The 19,349-nt window shown below is 41.9% G+C and overlaps 1 protein-coding gene across 1 annotated transcript; it reads left to right on the plus strand.

Annotated features, from left to right (window-relative positions):
* The first annotated feature begins 5,904 nt into the window (after positions 1 to 5,904).
* Positions 5,905 to 19,349, plus strand: LOC306967054 (cathepsin K-like). The gene is made up of 8 exons (XM_079561957.1): positions 5,905 to 5,989; positions 6,394 to 6,518; positions 8,731 to 8,853; positions 9,011 to 9,160; positions 14,354 to 14,578; positions 17,768 to 17,927; positions 18,010 to 18,112; positions 19,234 to 19,349. Exons 1-8 carry the CDS (start codon positions 5,971 to 5,973, stop codon positions 19,328 to 19,330), a joined length of 1,002 nt encoding a protein of 333 aa, XP_079418083.1. The 5' UTR covers positions 5,905 to 5,970; the 3' UTR covers positions 19,331 to 19,349.

Consider the following 19,349-nt stretch of genomic DNA (forward strand, 5'->3'; position numbering starts at 1 on the left):
CAATGTCACTGTTTTCCAAAAAGCTCTAAAAAGTTTATTATTTTTAAAAGTCCTTTAGTTGAGAGGGACGCCTACACATTTTGATCCTACAGGATCTTTGTCAGGGCACAGAAATGGTGTGTTTACAAACAAGTACATCATGTGACCTGATCACGTGAACAGACCCACAAATAAAAGTACATCAAATATATATAAATAAAGATAATATATAACCCTCCTGGAACCGCCACTTTAATGTGATGGATGAGTTTCAGCACCTGAATGATCCTGGAGCTCTGTTGTCGGGGGCTTCGTGCCCCTGGTAGGGTCTCTCATGGCAAACAGGTCCTCAGTGACGGGTCAGACAAAGAGCGGTTCAGAAGCTCCATATGAGAGACCAACAGGCCTGGTTAATCGCGAGGCCGTCCTCCTGTGGACCCACCACCTGCAGGAGGAGCCATAAGGGGCTGGTGCAATGTGATTTGGGCAGCTCGGACAGCTGCCCCCGCGACCCGGCAACCGACAAGTGGAAGAAGATGGATGGATAATATATACACATCAAAGACAGAAGTGCAATGCAATATATAATAAAAGCCACACACAAACTAAACAGTAACACTGATGATTATTTCCATCAAAACCCTGTCTTGGTGATGTTGTTGCAGGTCTGATGCTGGGAGCCTCTCTGCTGGCCGTTCTCTGTGCCACAGTTTGGGCTGAGTTTGACTCCAGACTGGACCAAGACTGGGACCTGTGGAAGACGACCCATGACAAGAAATACAGCAATGAGGTTTGTGCAGCGAGCGAAACAACTAGAGTAACAGGTGTTGAAGATATACAGTATGCTATAATAAAATGAGGCGATGATGCAGAACACACACACACACACACACACACACACACACACACACACACTGGGAGCTGTTATAGTTGAAAGGCAAGCAGGAAATAACAGCAATCCATTTACAAAACCTAGTAAAGCATTATTTTTTGCATAACTGCTAAATGTTTATGCCAATTGAGTGAAATTCACAGTGGTGTATGTTTTGGTGTTTCTAAATTTCAAACTTCTGCATACTTTCTCAGCATTGACGCCACATTTTTTTTTTTTTCTTCACCATGAGGTCATTTTTACCTTGTATGGCAAGAGGAAGAAAATGTTGTTTCCCCATATTAAACCATGGTAAATAACAGGAACTGCATTTCTTCATTGTAACTGAATATTGCACTTTATTTGTGAGTTTAGGCATCAGAGTGAATCTGTGGAAGTGTTGGAGGCGAGACAGTGTTCAAGCTTTTTCACCCAGTATTTGCACAAAAATGACTGGAATTCTCTGGTCGTGTCCATACCCCCGTACGTACAGCTGGTCCTCCAGTCTGAAAGGCCTTAGTCGCCTCTGCAAATGTTCCTTTATTTTGCTCAAATACCATTTTGGTGTCAAAGCTCCCACAACGTAATCTTTTTAAAGGTTTAGCGTTTACTGAGATCATTTTTAAAATGAGGGCAAGCTTTATATCAGTTTGTTTAAACAGTTTTTTGTTGTAATGTACTTGAATTGATATTAAATGTTTGTGTTCAGGTGGAGGGACTCGGGTTTTGTGTCTTTATGAATGTGGTTTTGTTTTGTAAGCAGGGCTGTCAAAGATTGTTCACCAGATAATTCACAAATTAATCATGGGTTCAATGAAGAGTGAATAATCTCTTAACCCCCGCCTTAACCGAGGGCATTATCTCCAGTCCGGCTTTACCCAAATCTAAAAGCTGAGTGTAGCGCCTCTTTGAAAACGAAGGCCTAAAACCTTTTTCATCGTGTTTTCATCATGTTCTCGTCGCTCGGTACTCACTTTTTGTTGCGTTAGTGTTGCTCTTTTTGTGGCTTTTTTTTGTTGTTGTTGCGTTTTCATCTTTGTTATTTTGACGCTTTTTTTGTCCAGATGCTTTTAGTTTTGGGTAAAGCCAAACTGGTGGAAATGTCCTTGGTCCAGGTGGGGGTTAAGAGGTTAACATGCACCATCCGGACCGAATAAACCAATAAAATGACATATACTCTGAAGGTGACATTGAAGTTTTTTTTTTTTTTTTTTTTTAATTGCAATGAACCATGTTTGCCCTTTTAAAAGAACATTGTGTGTGGGAGGCGATTGCAGCCTTGTTACTCTCACAACGCGGGCCTATTACCATAAATGGCGCTGAATGCCACGTCGCTGATCTCTTGCGCCGTGTATCTATGCCGGAGACTGAGCGGCTCGGTGGTGCAGCGGTTAGTCCCGGGTTTGATTCCCGCCTGGACGGGGTCATTCTGTGTGGAGTTTGAACTTGAAGTTAAAACAAAGACACAGTGAATAAATTATGAACTGATCCTCCCTCTCTTCAATGAGTCAAACCTGTGTCCTGTACGTTAAAGGTTATTTTCTGGATTGTAATAGTTGTAATATGAATGTAGTGGCCTAATATTACTTTTCCATCTCCTACCATAGCACTTGGTTACAAATTGGCTTTACTTTACAATGCTTTTTAGACTGTGATCTCGGTCCCCGATCTTCACAAACTGCAGACGGGCGTGCTTCAGCCAGGCCCGGTTCTACAGGGGCACAGCCTCACTTTACAATGTTTGCATTTTTTGACGAGATCCAATCTGGTTTAGAGACGATCAGAATTGCTATGCGCGCTAACCCCGTAACTCTCGGGCATTCCTGTGGACGGCACGTCCCTCGTCTGATCAAAACTGCAACAATGAGTTCAACTGGGAAAGGAAAGAATCTCACTGGGTCTCATGACATGTCTCTCCAGCTCATAAGCAAACGAATAAGCGCTGGTATTGTGTGCCATAATGTAGGGACACATTTTATTGGTTTTGTTTTATAGTCTTTTTGGTTCACCATTGATCACTTTAGTAAACTTTTTCCTTCACATACTGTGTGATACAGATTCAAGTGCGTTCACACTTTCTGATGCAGAAAATGAAGTGGATTCATCCAGAAGGAGATCAGGGTTAAATCTACTGAAATCAGACAAAGAAAACGAAAGTTAATTAATATATTAATATGATATAATCATTTGTGTTGCCGTAGTGACGATGTACATGAAGCAGGGAAAACAATACTCACGGCTTCAAAACTGCCAATGCAAACATTGAACAGAATAATTCATCGTACAGACAGTTTCTTGTGGAGTGGGAGCTTGTGTGGCCTAAAATCCTGCTTTCTGAAATTCACAAAGGGGAAACAGCACCGCCGTTTGACAACACAAGGTATTACATCAGTCCATTAGTGAATAAATCCACAATATACCTTTTACCAGAGGTGGGAAGAGAAGCCAAAATATAAGAGTAACGTTGCTCAATCACAAGTAAAAAGTAATGACCCAAACCGTTACTCAAGTAAAAGTAAACAAGTACTTGGAGAAAATGTTACTTATATGGACTCCACCTTAACTACCCAAAGAAAACCAGAAATAGCCTCATGTTCATTAAACCAGTGTTAATTTCGTCGACAAAAATATTTAGTCATTTAGTCAAAGTGATATTTTTGACGACTAAAATTGGACTAAAACTAAATTAAAAGTTTCTCATGAGACGAAATCTGTGACTAAAATGTCCAGATATTTTAGTCGACTAAAATAAGACTAAACAAAAATGACTGAATGAGACTAAAATCATCCAAACTTCTATTGAGCGTCTGAAAGAGCCTCAGATCATGTAAATTCTCTGCCAAAGGATCAGCTCTGAGCTTTGTTCATGTGGAGCAGAAACATGAAGCAGAAGAGCTTTATTAAATATGATTATAATACATATTATAAAAGCAAAGTCGACTAAATTAGTCTTAAATTTAGTCGACTAAATTGACTTGCAATTTTAGTCGACTAAAACTAGACTAAAATTGAAAAGATTTTTTTGACTAAACCTCGACTAAAATTAAATTACATTTTAGTCAAAAGACTAAGACTAAAACTAAATTAAAATATGTTGTCAAAATGAACACTGCATTAAACAGGTATTTTTTCTTTGGGATGCACTGAGTTGAAGCCAAGAATTCAAACTCTGAACAATCTACGACTTGTGTAAAATGTTGCAGATGATCTGTTTGGTTAGACGGAAAAAGGTTGAAAAAAAACTGTTACACAGAAACTTGGAAGCAGGAAGAAAGTCAGTCTTATTACTGGATTAATGGTGTAAAAGATAAAAGCTACCGCCTTTATTTCATAAGATGTTTTGTAAGTATGTTCCTCTTTGCACAAGGTTTTAGAATCTGAAAATATCTGAGAACGGTTAGGGTTGAAAGGTTAAATGCAGAATTGCTTTGACAGAGCAGTTTACTCAGATCTGGATTTATATTAATATTCTGAATGCAACAAAACACAAAAACACTCTTCTTATTGGGTACAGGCAGAAGACTGCCTTTTACTCAGATTTAAAGTTTTGCAATACATTTCTGAAAATTGTCAATTATTGTGTAATGTTAAAAAGATGATTACAGTATATATTTATTCATTCTAACTGATAAACATAAGAAATAAATACTGATAAACATGAGTACTGATTACAGATTTACACGGTTAATGTTTAAGGCCAATACTCATAAACTTTATTTTCAAAACCTCGACTTCTTTAGTCATGGATTATCTTGGACACAAGACTTTCTGTAAACAGAGCTTGATTTGTTTGGTTTTTGATTTTGTAAAAACTCCACATCCCGGTGTAATGACTTACATGCATGGCTTTAGTAATGATTACTCATCTGGGTCTTTCTTATATTTATGCATCACTTATTGTTCTATGGTAGAATGTATTTCCCTTAAAGCATTTTCCTTTTTCATTTGTATAAAGGTCTCATTATACTTCCCGCACGGACCTCAGGGAGGCGTCAGGTATAATCCAACCTCAAAGAGGCCTTTACCCCCGCCTGAACCGAGCACATTTTCTCCAGTTCGGCCAAATGGACGTTGGAATCTTGTTGGTGAATCCTGAAGGTGTCTCTCCCCCAACGTCAGATCTTCACCCAGAAGTCTGAAAGTCTTCACTGAGGGTGAAGTTGTTGTGGAAAAGACGACCCTGCCAGAAGCTGTGTCTCCTTTTCAGGCTTTTCCACCTAAACTACCCAAAGAGAATCAGAACTACCCTCATGTTCATTCAGCAGGTAAAATCAACCACTTGTGTAAAATGTTGCAGATTGTTTTTGTCTCTGAAAATGAAGGCTTACAAGTTTAAAAATGTAATGTACAAATATTGTTGCTTATTCTTATTAGGCAATTTACTGTGTACCTGGAAGCCAGGAAGAAAGTCAGTCGTATTACTGGATTAATGGTGTAAATGATAAATGCAACAGTCTTTATTTCATAAGATGTTCTGCAAGTATGTTCCTCTTTGCACAAGGTTTGAACATTTCAACAGAAAAAGATCTGAGAAAGGTTAGTGTTCAAAGGTTAAAAGCAGTGTGTAGAAAAGCCAAACCAGGGACCGGAGTTGAAAATGAGCACCAGCGATACACTTTTTTGCATTAATCAGCTACAAACTTGATTTGCACTGTGTTCATTTGCAATTACCCTGTCAAATAAATACATAAATGAATGTGTAAATGCCATTATAGACTTCAACTTCATAATGTGGAGTCATCGGCCTCATGCTTTTTTCTGACCTGCAAAGAATCGAACCTTGTACTGTCAGTGTTGCAGTAATTACTTGCAGTATTTTTTATACATTTCCATATTTGCTATTGTTCATTTCACTATGCATCATGTGTCCTTACTAAAGATTAAATTAACTGACGTGATGTGCTTCTTATGAGCCCATAATGTGACAGTAAAGTGTCCCAACACTTAAACCAGTAAACCACTAAAGCCACCGCTACACAAGAAAAAGGGAAAGTGTGTCCTCATTCTTACACCTGATGTTCTTCTCCGCCCCTTGAACCTCTTGCCTCAAACACCAGGTCACGTGACCCCGCGGCCTCTTTAAAAGAGAGCGTTCCCGTGTCTCATCAGAACTTGCAAGCATGGCTTCAACGTCTACAGGTAAGACTGGATCACTTCTCTGTCTGCCTTAACCTAGCTGCAGAATCTACCTACAGCTGCATTAATGTGACATGGCCAAGGTTTGAGTTAAGCGTGAACTTTTGTTTTCATTGTGACGTGCCCGCAGGCGGAGAGACGACAGGTAAGGTGATATGATGTGGTAATATGTGGTATGTGGTCATCAGCACATGTTGTATCAGGGCTTTGGTCATTGTTCTTGGTGAGTCGTTATTTGATAGACTTACATGACAAAAAACATGTCTTCAAAATGGCACCCATTCAGGAAAAGTGTAATGTGTGACATCAGATGCTACTGCGATATTAACATTAAAGATCATTTCTGTCAAACACCTTCCATGTCTCTGTCAGCTTGTTTGTGACTTGTCTTGGTGATGCTGTTGCAGGTCTGGTGCTGGGAGCCTCTCTGCTGGCCGTTCTCTGTGCCTCAGTTTGGGCTCAGCTTGACTCCACACTGGACCCAGACTGGGACCTGTGGAAGACGACCCATGACAAGAAATACAGCAATGAGGTTTGTGCACCGAGCGAAACAAACAGATGTTGAAGTTACATGCTCCAATATATATATAGTTTTTTGCATAACCCCTACATTTTTATGCCAATTGAGTGAAATTTTCCCAAGGGGTGTTTTACTTTTTACTTACAAAAAAATAAATAATATATATGTATATAACCCTTTAATTGCCAACTTTCTGACTCTAACTTACTATAGTGGTTGCTCCAAAAACGCAATCATTTTTATATTTTTACATTTTCAATCGCAAAATGGGTAATTTCTGGTCTGGTTGGCGTGACCAGATGTCTGTGAAATATGGCCTGAAGGATTTGTTTCTCAGTGAAAATGTGTTTATGTCGTGGCAATTTTAGTTAAACACTTGCGTTGTGGGTGCTTCGACGCAAAACAACAGTATAGCGCAGGGGTGCCCAAAGTGGGGCCCGCAGGCCAAATTTGGCCCGCCGAAACAATTCTGTTGGCCCGCCAGAGAGTGACCTACTTTTGCGCTGCCTGTGGTCAATATTAACCCTCTTCCATTCATTCTCAATGGTAAATATGGATGCAGTACACTTTTTGACCACCAAAGTCAAATTGGGGGCGCTGTTTCACTCCTTTCACAAAGTTAAGGAAACACTGTTGTGGTGTCTTGGTGTTCATCAATTACAGAGCGTTGTAGCATCAACTTTCACAGTTTTTCAATTTTTTATTGCAATGGTTGTTATATCGACAACAGTGTATGCTAAAATTGATTTAGAAAATAATTGATGCTGAACTGACACTTTCAAAATAATCTAATGTGGCATTTGCTTTGAGTTAACGAATGAGGTAAAGTCACTGTAGGTGCTGTAGATACAGGTGTTTTTTTTTGCACTAAATTGTTACAATTGTTGGTTTTGTTCTACTAAAATTAGGCTTTTGCCATAGTTACCATTTGTTTTAATATAGCATGTTATTTGCATGGATAGAATCAAATGCAAATACAGGCTATAGAAAAAATAATAAGTTAATCGAATAAAGTAACTTTATAATTTGCAGTTATATGAGTTTTTCGTGCTTGACATCGCTGCGTTTGGCCCGCGACTCACATTTTGGCCCTCGGAGATAAAAAGTTTGGGCATCTCTGGTATAGTGCGTGGAGAAACTTGGTAAAGCAGGCTTGTAAAGCGCAATACAAGTGTTATTATGATTATTATTATTACTATTATGATTATTATTAATAATCATAATAATAATGGCTTACACTTGTATTGCGCTTTACAAGCCTGCATTGCCAAGTTTCTCAAAGCGCTATACTGTCATTATTTATTCACTCCATACTCGGCGATGGTAAGCTACTGTTGTAGCCACAGCTGCCCTAGGGTAGACTGATGGAAGCGAGGCAGCCAGTCTGTGCCATCGGCCCCTCTGACCACCACCGACCACTCACTACATTCACCCCAGGGCTCCTGGTGTTCCCGAACGGTCTCCCATCCAAGTACTGACCAGGCCCTTCCCTGCTTAGCGTCCCAGATCTGACGGGATCAGGCAGAGTAAAGGTGGTACAGTATGTGCTTGTAAGCTATAAAAAATGAAGGAACAATATTTAGTCCTTGAACACTTGCATTGCCAACTTTCTGTCACCAAGTCACTGAAATGCATTGCAGTTGTGGGAGCTTCCACTCCATAGACTTACATTCAAATCACTATTTTTCAAACTGCTTCTATTAAACGGATTCAAAATGTAATTTCAAACTTCTGCATATTCTGAGATCATTTTTACCTTGTATGGCAAGAAGAAGAAAATGGCTGTTATTTCCCCATGTTAAACCATGGTAAATAACAGGAACTGCATTTCTTCATTGTAACTGAATATTGCACTTTATTTTGTGAGTCTCGGCGAGTGAATCTCTGGAAGTGTTCGAGCTTTTTCAACCGGTATTTGCACAAAAATGACTGGAACTCTCTGGTCGTGTCCATACAGCTGGTCCTCCAGTCTGAAAGGCTTTAGTCGCCTCTGCAAATGTTCCTTTATTTTGGTCAAATACCATTTTTGTGTCAAAGCTCCCACAACGTAATCTTTTTAAAGGTTTAGGGTTAACTGAAATCATCTGAACTGAGAGCAAAGAGAATCTGAAGATCAGCCCCGAAGTGTCCCCTCAAACAGTTTCAAAATGAGGGCAAGCTTTATATCAGTTTTGTTTGTTTTTGTCGTAATCTACGTGAACTGATATTAAATGTGTGTGTTTAGGTGGAGGAGCTCGGCCGCAGGGTTTTGTGGGAGAAAAACCTGCGTTCCATCAACACCCACAACCTGGAGGCGTCTCTGGGCCGTCACACCTACACCCTGGCCATGAACCACCTGGGAGACCTGGTAACTCACCACTTTGACCAACTATGCCTTTTCATCCTTGTTATTTCGACACTTTTAGTCCTTTAGTCGCTTTTAGATTTGGGTTCATGTGGGGGTTCAGATGGTTAAATGTGTAGTTGACACCGTGGCGTATTCACCCAAATGTGCTTCCTTCCAGTCCGATGAGGAATTCAGTCAGTACTACGGCACGCTGAGGGTTCCCGCTGACCAGGAGGGGGCGCCATCTGCTTACTTTCCTGAAGACCTGGCTGTGCCGGACAGCGTGGACTGGAGGACAAAGGGTTATGTCACCAAAGTCAAGAATCAGGTCAGATACACTTCTGTACTGTTAACAGGACAATACTGGGTTGTATACTCTGGGACAAGACTGTGTTGTATATTCTGGGACAAGACTGTGTTGTATACTGTGGGACAAGACTGTGTTGTATACTCTGGGACAAGACTGTGTTGTATACTCTGGGACAAGACTGTGCCGTATACTCTGGGACAAGACTGTGTCGTATACTCTGGGACAAGACTGTGTCGTATACTCTGGGACAAGACTGTGTTGTATACTCTGGGACAAGACTGTGCTGTATACTCTGGGACAAGACTGTGTTGTATACTCTGGGACAAGACTGTGTTGTATACTCTGGGACAAGACTGTGCTGTATACTCTGGGACAAGACTGTGTTGTATACTCTGGGACAAGACTGTGCTGTATACTCTGGGACAAGACTGTGTTGTATACTCTGGGACAAGACTGTGCTGTATACTCTGGGACAAGACTGTGTTGTATACTCTGGGACAAGACTGTGTTGTATACTCTGGGACAAGACTGTGTTGTATACTCTGGGACAAGACTGTGCCGTATACTCTGGGACAAGACTGTGTTGTATACTCTGGGACAAGACTGTGTTGTATACTCTGGGACAAGACTGTGTTGTATACTCTGGGACAAGACTGTGCCGTATACTCTGGGACAAGACTGTGTTGTATACTCTGGGACAAGACTGTGCTGTATACTCTGGGACAAGACTGTGCCGTATACTCTGGGACAAGACTGTGATGTATACTCTGGGACAAGACTGTGTTGTATACTCTGGGACAAGACTGTGATGTATACTCTGGGACAAGACTGTGATGTATACTCTGGGACAAGACTGTGTTGTATACTCTGGGACAAGACTGTGCTGTATACTCTGGGACAAGACTGTGTTGTATACTCTGGGACAAGACTGTGTTGTATACTCTGGGACAAGACTGTGCTGTATACTCTGGGACAAGACTGTGCTGTATACTCTGGGACAAGACTGTGCCGTATACTCTGGGACAAGACTGTGTTGTATACTCTGGGACAAGACTGTGTTGTATACTCTGGGACAAGACTGTGTTGTATACTCTGGGACAAGACTGTGCCGTATACTCTGGGACAAGACTGTGTTGTATACTCTGGGACAAGACTGTGTTGTATACTCTGGGACAAGACTGTGCCGTATACTCTGGGACAAGACTGTGCCGTATACTCTGGGACAAGACTGTGTTGTATACTCTGGGACAAGACTGTGCCGTATACTCTGGGACAAGACTGTGCCGTATACTCTGGGACAAGACTGTGCCGTATACTCTGGGACAAGACTGTGCCGTATACTCTGGGACAAGACTGTGCCGTATACTCTGGGACAAGACTGTGTTGTATACTCTGGGACAAGACTGTGTTGTATACTCTGGGACAAGACTGTGTTGTATACTCTGGGACAAGACTGTGTTGTATACTCTGGGACAAGACTGTGTTGTATACTCTGGGACAAGACTGTGTTGTATACTCTGGGACAAGACTGTGTTGTATACTCTGGGACAAGACTGTGCCGTATACTCTGGGACAAGACTGTGCCGTATACTCTGGGACAAGACTGTGTTGTATACTCTGGGACAAGACTGTGTTGTATATTCTGGGACAAGACTGTGTTGTATACTCTGGGACAAGACTGTGTTGTATATTCTGGGACAAGACTGTGCTGTATACTCTGGGACAAGACTGTGTTGTATATTCTGGGACAAGACTGTGCTGTATACTCTGGGACAAGACTGTGTTGTATACTCTGGGACAAGACTGTGTCGTATACTCTGGGACAAGACTGTGCTGTATACTCTGGGACAAGACTGTGAATCAAACTGTGTAAACTAAACAAACTCATTTCTGTAATTCAACTTAAAATGTGAAACTAATATATGGTATAGACTTCTGACATGCAAAGTGACAGATGTCAAGCCTTTGTTTGTTATAATTTTGATGATTTTTGGCTTCTAATTTTCTGAGATGTTTTATTTGGGGTTTTTACAAGCCGTAATCATCAAAATTATAACAAACAAAGGCTTGACATATGTCACTTTGCATGTCATGAGTCTATGTCATGTATTAGTTTCACATTTTAAGTTGTGTTATAGAAATAAATGAACTTTCTCGCGATATTCTAATTTTCCGAGTTTCACCTGTTTGGTCATGTTTGAAGCAGTTGAGGGGGGGGAAACAAAAAGGAGAAAAAAGTCTAAACTTTCTCCAATTATTCAAAAACTGCTTTAACAAACACTTCCTTCCCACTCAGCGAGGCCACGCCCCCCTTGTATGAAGCAATACCGTCTGTACAGTCTGTGAGATTGCGAAATAAGACGAGAGACTTTGAACGTTTGCAAAATGAGGAGAGAACAAGACATTTCAAACGTAAACACCCCCTTCTCTCCTGATTGGACCGGACAGGCCGTCTCACAGGAAAGCTCGTCTCATTGGTCAAAGCGATGGCACCGGCGATCCTGATTCTGGGAGTTATTATTTAATATGACTTATTTGATTTCACATTGCAAACCCAGAATATATTGAATTTGTAAAGCATTTAAACTTACACGCTGCAAAAAGCAATGAAGTAGATTAGTATAAAAGTCTCAATTTGAGCATAATAATAACCGAATTTGAGATGTTTCGACAATGAAAGGTGTAGGTGGGCTCCTGACCCAGATCATTTCACTTGTTTTGAGACGTTTCTGACTTGTTTCGATACATTTTGTCCTTGTTTCAAGTAATTTTCTTTGCCAGTGGGGTAAGAACATTGATCTTATCTCATTGGCAGTTTTACTTTCTTATTTCAAGTGAGATTTACCCTTAGAACTAGACACAAAAGTCCTCAAAAGAGCAAAAAAAAAGGTCTAAATGAGACAAAACTGCTTTAAACAAGAAACGTTTCCTCAATTCAAGACATTTGATATTCTGTTTGCAGTGCAGACCATCACTTTAAACTTACAGACCATCACTTTAAACTTACAGACCATCACTTTAATCTCGCCTGATACTTGATCCTGCACTTGGTCCTTGCGCCACAGAAACAACGTGTTTACTCCGTTCTCACCCGTTATTTGCTACAACTATTACAGATGTGAGAAGGCCACAGCTGGATTCACAGCAGGTTGATTTGTTTCCTCCGCGCCCTCATGGGTCGACCTCCCACTCCGCATCAAAGGAGCGCCGGCCCCTCGCACTTATTATACGGGTCGGCGTATCGTATCATTCAGACCGCAGACCCGTATTGATTCTGGCCTGGCTTCACGTGTTAACAGCGAGAAAAAAGTTAAATGGACAAATTCCCAAAGTGTCTCTCAGTCCTTCAACCTCCGCTCCTCGTGTGGCTCGGGCGGATCACTCATGCGCTGCCAAAACTCCAGTCAGTTTTTTTTTCCGTTTTTTTTTTGCAAATGCAGAATCCTTCAGCAAATCGGGCGCTGACACTTCCACACTTCCGCTTGATTCAGTTCATTTCAATTTGATTTTATGAATCTCCAAAGAGAAATTCTGCCTTTTCCTCCCAGCTCCTCGGATCAATAGATTCAGGCTTGATTGCGGCGGTTTGTGAAGATGGAGTTCTTATGGGGGTCCCGTCATGTAAGGGCACCCGTGTCAGACGGCTAATGGGTGCTCGCTTTGGTTCAAACGGGAAGTGCACGGGGCGGTCAGCAACCCTTCCCCTAACACTTTATACAACTACACTACAAAAAGTAGAATATCAAGCATTGGCTTAAATGACTTGAATTGAGGGAATGTATCTTGTTTTGAGCGGTTTTCACTCATTTAGACACTTTTCCTGATCGGACCAAGTTTACTTTGCTTGTTTGAGGACGTTTGTGTCTAGTTCTAGGGTAAATCTCGCTTGAAATAAGAAGTAAAATTGCCAATGAGATAAGACCAATTTTCTTTCCCCATTGGCAAAGAAAATGACCTGAAATAAGGACGAAATGTATCGAAACGAGTCAGAAACATCTCAGAACAAGTGAAATAATCTAGGACAAATGCCCAACAACTTCTTAACTAGTCAAAACAACTAAAATTTGGATTATTATGCTCAAATTAAGATGTTTGTACTGATCTAGTTAAATACTTTTTGCAGTGTAAAATCACCTCAAGGAAAAGTTTTTTTTTTTTTAAATCTTCACAAATCTTTACTGAGTGGGCTCTACACTCTCCGGACCCTCACTCGTAGCTTTATTGGGGGTGGGACATCCTCCGCTCGTCTCCATGGAGATGCTGCTGCTTTGCTTTTAACCACAAGGAGCTAAACATTAGGTTTAATCACAGTTACGTTACAGTAGAAAAACAAAATGTGGCAAAAAAAAGCAACGGAAATGTAGCAAAACAATGAAAACGTGACAAAAATGTGACATAAAACCCATACGAAAAGCTACAAGAATGACTCAAACTTTAAAACAAAAACAAGAAAGAAGCTTAGATGAGTTTTTTAAACACTAAGGTTAAGATGTGTTAAGATTTGGTTAAAGCTCAACTGGAGAATTTGAGCGTGTTTTCTCCAGTTCAGCTTCAGCCAAATCTAAAAGCTTCTTGATTGGAGCTGACAGCTTATGTGTTTTTCCTCATTTGAAAGCTAAGACCAACAAAACTGATATAAATGGATCTTTTTCCTTGCATTGTTGCCGTGTTGTCGTCACTTTTTGAATTAGTTTTTTTTTTTAATTGCTTTTTTGACCCTTTTTCACGCTTTTGACACATTTTGGTTGCTTTTTTGAAGTGTTTTTTTTTACGTTTTCATCACTCTTTTGATGCTTTTTGCAAGTAGCGGAGAGAAAATGCACTCGGTTAAAGTGGGGGTTAAGAGGTTAAAGGGACTAGATGCAAGTTGTCCCTTTTATGCTCACTACTGCCACCTCAGGTCTTACGCGTAACTGCACCTTCTATATTAAACTCGTGCATGACGGCGCTTCAGACCCGAATCAACAACTTTCTCAACGACAGTGCAGGATTTTAGAGACAGTTGTGGGGAAAAATGTGCTGATTTCACATAGAGTGATCCTTGAATATCCTGAAAAAAAAAATGCTTTCTCACCTTTGTGCTCAAGTATCATATAACCTGGAATGTTTCACCATCTGTCTCGTGGCCCAGTCTCTGAAAACCTCCCATGGCTCCCCCTGGAGGAGCGTTTCTGAAGCTGAATAAGGACTGTGTTTGTCTCCTCCGCACAGGGCCAGTGTGGATCGTGCTGGGCCTTCTGCGCTGTGGGGGCTCTGGAGGGGCTGGTGGCCAAGACCACGGGGAGACTGGTGGACCTCAGCCCCCAGAACCTGGTGGACTGTTCGGGGAGATATGGCAATAACGGGTGCATGGGCGGCAACCCGGCCTTGGCCTTTCAGTACATCGTCGACAACGGCGGCATTGAATCGGAGTCATCTTACCCCTACAGAGGCAGGGTAAGTGAATGTGGGTCGGCCCATTAGTCCGACGTCTCATTATTCCGAAAATGTCCCATTGAGGAGGGGGTGAAAAACAAAATTAGGTTTAGGCAAGAGTCCACTGACCTCAAGGTTAGGGCCAGTGGTTGTATATGTCTCTCTGATCCACAACACTACTGGGTTAGAGATGTCGGACTAATGGCACCTCTGCTCAATGGTTCATTTTCGTTATAATGAGCTTGAATGCTTTATTATGATGTAAATCAGGGGTAGGCACGTTTTCTTGGCGGAGGGATGATTTTCTTTATTGTAAAAAAACCGAGGGCCGAAGCCGCTGATTATTAGCCCAAAGTAAAGCACAACACTGGAAACATGACCATCTTAGATGAGATAAATGACTCTAAATTGCCTGAATAAAAGTTCTTCTATGTTGAATTTCAGTCGGTTTGAACTAATCCAAGATACAAATGCTAACGCCAATGGAACAAGAATAAAACCCACTTGAAATCAGACAAATAATTGTTTTTCACTTGAAATGACACAAAATTATCTGAATTAAGAGAATAACTACTACTAGAGGTTTTATCTCGTCTAAAACCAGACTCACTCTACTCAGACCTTAGATTTAATAATCTCTTAATTCAAGTAGATTTATGTCATTTCTTCCTTAAAACAATGATTCTTTTTCCAGGGCACTTCCTCCAAATGCCAGTGTTGTACATAATATATGACCTAACTGGGTGTATTGACAGTATTTCTACCCTTGTGTCTCCCATTTAACTCTAATATTGATAAAGGTACTCTCTGATTTGTGTGATAATGTTTCTCAAAATCATTTTGAGGGCCTGACGTTGCCTACCCCTGATGTAAATGAATGGAGGGCAATTGAAACTCCACAGAAAAAAGGGTCGCTATTCTGTCCCTACACTGGAAAAAATGAAATGTCTCAGAAAAGAAAATTACTTTGGACCTTGGAGACTTTGAAGCTTTTTTTTCTTGCTCTTACATTAAGTGTTGTCTTACATGGTGGCAGGTGGCGTTTTGATAGAAAACAAGTTGTTGCATGCGGACAGGGGTGACTAAAGCCAAAATGCTTACTCGATCAAGAGTAACATCACTTTAAATACATCTTAAAGGAACAGTCCACCATTTTTCCATACTGAGACATGTTCTTACCTGAGCTTAGACGAGTTGATGCGTACCTGTCTGGTCTTTGTGCCCGTGGAAGAGCTTGGTCGCATCTAACTTCACCCCCGTTTGGAGCCATAGGAATACACTGGGAGAGGCCAAAAGCTAGCAACATCTTTGGTCTTTTTGCATGACTGAGGGCACACAGTTCTTCGATACTGAGATATGTTCTTACCTGAGCTTAGACCAGTTGATGCGTAACTGTCTGGTCTTTGTGCCCGTGGAAGATTGTGTATAGCTTCCAACTTCACCCCCCGTTTGGAGCTATAGGAATACATTGGGAGAGGCCGAATGCCAACAACATCTTTGGTCGTTTGGCGTGACTGAGCGCACGCACAAAGACCAGACAGGTACGCATCAACTCGTCTAAGCTCAGGTAAGAACATATCTCAGTATGGAAAAACGGTGGCCTGTTCCTTTAAGAATGAAAATACTGGACCAAATAATCATTTTTTCACTAATAAATCATTAAACATTGTAGAAGGTAGTGAGAGATAGAATTACTCCAAGAGGCACAGTCACATCCGAAAAAGGAAAAAAGAGTTGGAATTCCGTTTGCACAAGGAAGAAGAAGTTCTTTTCCTCGCTTGTGAAGAGCAGCCCGTTTCTCTTCCCGGCTGTAACCCCTTGATGGAACAGAATGTAGTGAAACGCTTGCCCGCCCAGACGTTGCTTCTGGGTCCGCTCCAATTGAAAACAGTGTGTGTGTGTTTTTTTAGTGGGATCAGGTGCGCGCCCGCGTTTACAGCCCGTACAGTAGCAGTTTTATATATATATACGTGGGTGGACGGACAGCAACAAGTGCGGAGCCGCAGCAGCTTCGGGCAGGAGGCAGGAGCACACTTTCTCAAGTCGGAGGTCCGCAGTTAATGTCTCTTTAGAGCGGCAATAAAATAATCACAGCAGACAGCGCGTTTTCTCCTCGGGCCGGTGCGATTTGTGGAGGAGGAGGCCAGCGCCGAGCCCGACCGCGGCGCCGCTGCGAAACCCGGGGAGAAAGCACAAGCCAGACATCTGCGATTATAATCAAATCATCACTCGCCGGGACTCGGAAACTTTTTTCCAAGCAAAGAAGTCTCCGTGTAATGAGGCAAGGGCTGAAAGAAAAAAAAACGTCCTTAACTCATGGTGACTTTTCATTAGTTGTCCCATGTGAAGCACTTTGTGACCATGTCTGTGAAAGGCGCTATAATAGCTCGTCTTCTTCTTTAAAATTTGGAATATCACTTGTTTTATGGACACTCTACACTTGAATCGCGACATGTATCGTCGTATCGTGAACTCTGTATCGGGATATTGTTCACCCAGCCCTACATCATTGGCATCCTGGCCTATTGTACATGTTTTTAGTGGTTGGGGAAACTGGAGTACCCAGAGGAAACCTACATTGATATGTCTGGGGATTGAACCGATGGTGGTAAGCTACTACACTGCAAAAAGTCATTAACTAGATCAGTATAACCATCTCAATTTGAGCACAATAACCCAAAAATGTTAGTTGTTTTGACTAGTTAAGATGTTCTTGGGCATTTGTCCTAGATTATTTCACTTGTTCTGAGATGTTTCTAACTCGTTTCGATACAGTTCGTCCTTATTTCAGGTAATTTTCTTTGCCAATGGGGTAAGAAAATTGGTCTTGTCTCATTGGCAATTTTACTTTCTTATTTCAAGCGAGATTTACCCTAGAACTGGTCTGAAATGTCCTCAAACAAGCAAAGTAAACTTGGTCCGATCGGGAAAAGTGTCTAAATGAGTGAAAACCGCTCAAAACAAGATACATTTCCTCAATTCAAGTCATTTAAGACAATGCTTGATATTCACCATAGGCCCCTCCCACCACTACCACCAACCATTCACTCACTCACTCACTCACTCACTCACTCACTCACTCTGATGATGGGAGAGTGTGACCACTGCACAAAGCCTTCTCCGGCACATACCAAAGATTCTCAATGGGGTAAAGATCTGGACTCCATCCCACGCTCCCACATGGAATAACCTGTCTGTCTTCTTGTTTAGGTTGGCTCTTGTCGCTACAGAGCGGCCCGCCGAGCCGCCACTTGTTCCGGTTACCAATACGTCCAAGGCGAGGAAGCCCTGAAGCGGGCGGTGGGGGCGCAGGGCCCCGTCGCAGTCGCGATCCATGCCTCGTGTCCTTCCTTTAAGTTCTACATGTCCGGTATGTGAGACTGTTCTAAATGACTGAGGTATCTCCAAACACCAATCTGAAGATCAGCTTGTGGATGACGTTTTATTTAAAGGTGTGCTGAATGACCAAACCTGCAATCAGCAAGTGGACCACGGTGTTGTGGCCGTAGGATACGGCACAGATGCTGGACAGGAGTTCTGGCTGATTAAGAACAGGTGAGAGATATTAAACTTTGTTCTCTTACACTGTGATCCTGGGGGGTGGAAACCGCGGTACAGGACTGTGGTTGGTACAGAAGCGATGAACTGATGCTTTCAAAAATTAAACCTTTTAGTCCTTTGTTCTATTAATCAACACTCAAAACTAAGGCTGTCAAAATGAATTGCAATTAATCGCATTAACCGAAACATAATTAATCGCGATTAACTGAAGGAATCGCACCAAATGTTTTGACCAAACACACTTCTGTATCTGAGCCACACATGACCTGAAAGACAAAGCATTTGTATTAAGTACATATTGTAAGCCAGGGGTCTCCAATCTTCTGGCTGAAATGTATTATATTTTGTGAAGTGTTCAATAAATGCGGTAACTCATGGACATTTAGTCTCTTAACACTCATTTTCACCTTTTCACTTGTTGCATTTTTACACCTGTTTTGTTGTGTTTTCATCCTCAGTTATGTCTCGCTTTTGTTGCTTTTGTGTAACCGTTTTGTCTTTGGTGCCGCATCTTTTGCTGCATTTTTATCCTCATTTATGTCTAAATGACCTCTCCTGGAACCGCCACCTTAACGTGGTGGAGGGGTTTGAGCACCTGACTGTTCCTGGGGGCTCTGTTGACGGGGGCTTTGTGCCCCTGGTAGGGTCTCAGGTCCTATAGGTGACGGGTCAGACAAAGAGCGGTTCAGAAGCCCCTTATGAGAGACCAACAGGCCCGGTTAGAACCGTGAGGCCGTCCTTCTGTGGACCCACCACCTGCAGGAGGCACCATAGGGGCTGGTGCAGTGTGATTTGGGCAGCTCCAACACCTGCCCCCATGGATGGATGGATGGATGGATGGATGGATGGATGGATGGATGGATGGATGGATGGATGGATGGATGACGTTGTTAGATTTGGGTAAAGTTGACCAGGTGAAAATGTGCTCGGTTAAAGTGAGGGTTAAGAGATGAAAGTTTTGGATAAATCTTCTAAAGGTCCACGAGTCACCACATTTATTGAACACTTCATACATTTCAGCCAAAAGCAACCCGATTATGTCGACATCAACATTTCAACATTGCACCCACGAGTGATTTATTTCTGTGTAATCTTTCTTTTTTTCCTGCCCGAAGCTGGGGGACAGGTTGGGGAGAACAAGGGTACGTACGGATCGCTCGCAACAAGGGTGGCGTCTGCCGCATCGGTGCGTGGGGGGTGTACCCGCAGTAATCATCAAGATCAACAAAAG

The sequence above is a fragment of the Gobius niger genome (assembly GCF_951799975.1).
Source record: "Gobius niger genome assembly, chromosome: 8".
Lineage (NCBI taxonomy): Eukaryota > Metazoa > Chordata > Actinopteri > Gobiiformes > Gobiidae > Gobius > Gobius niger.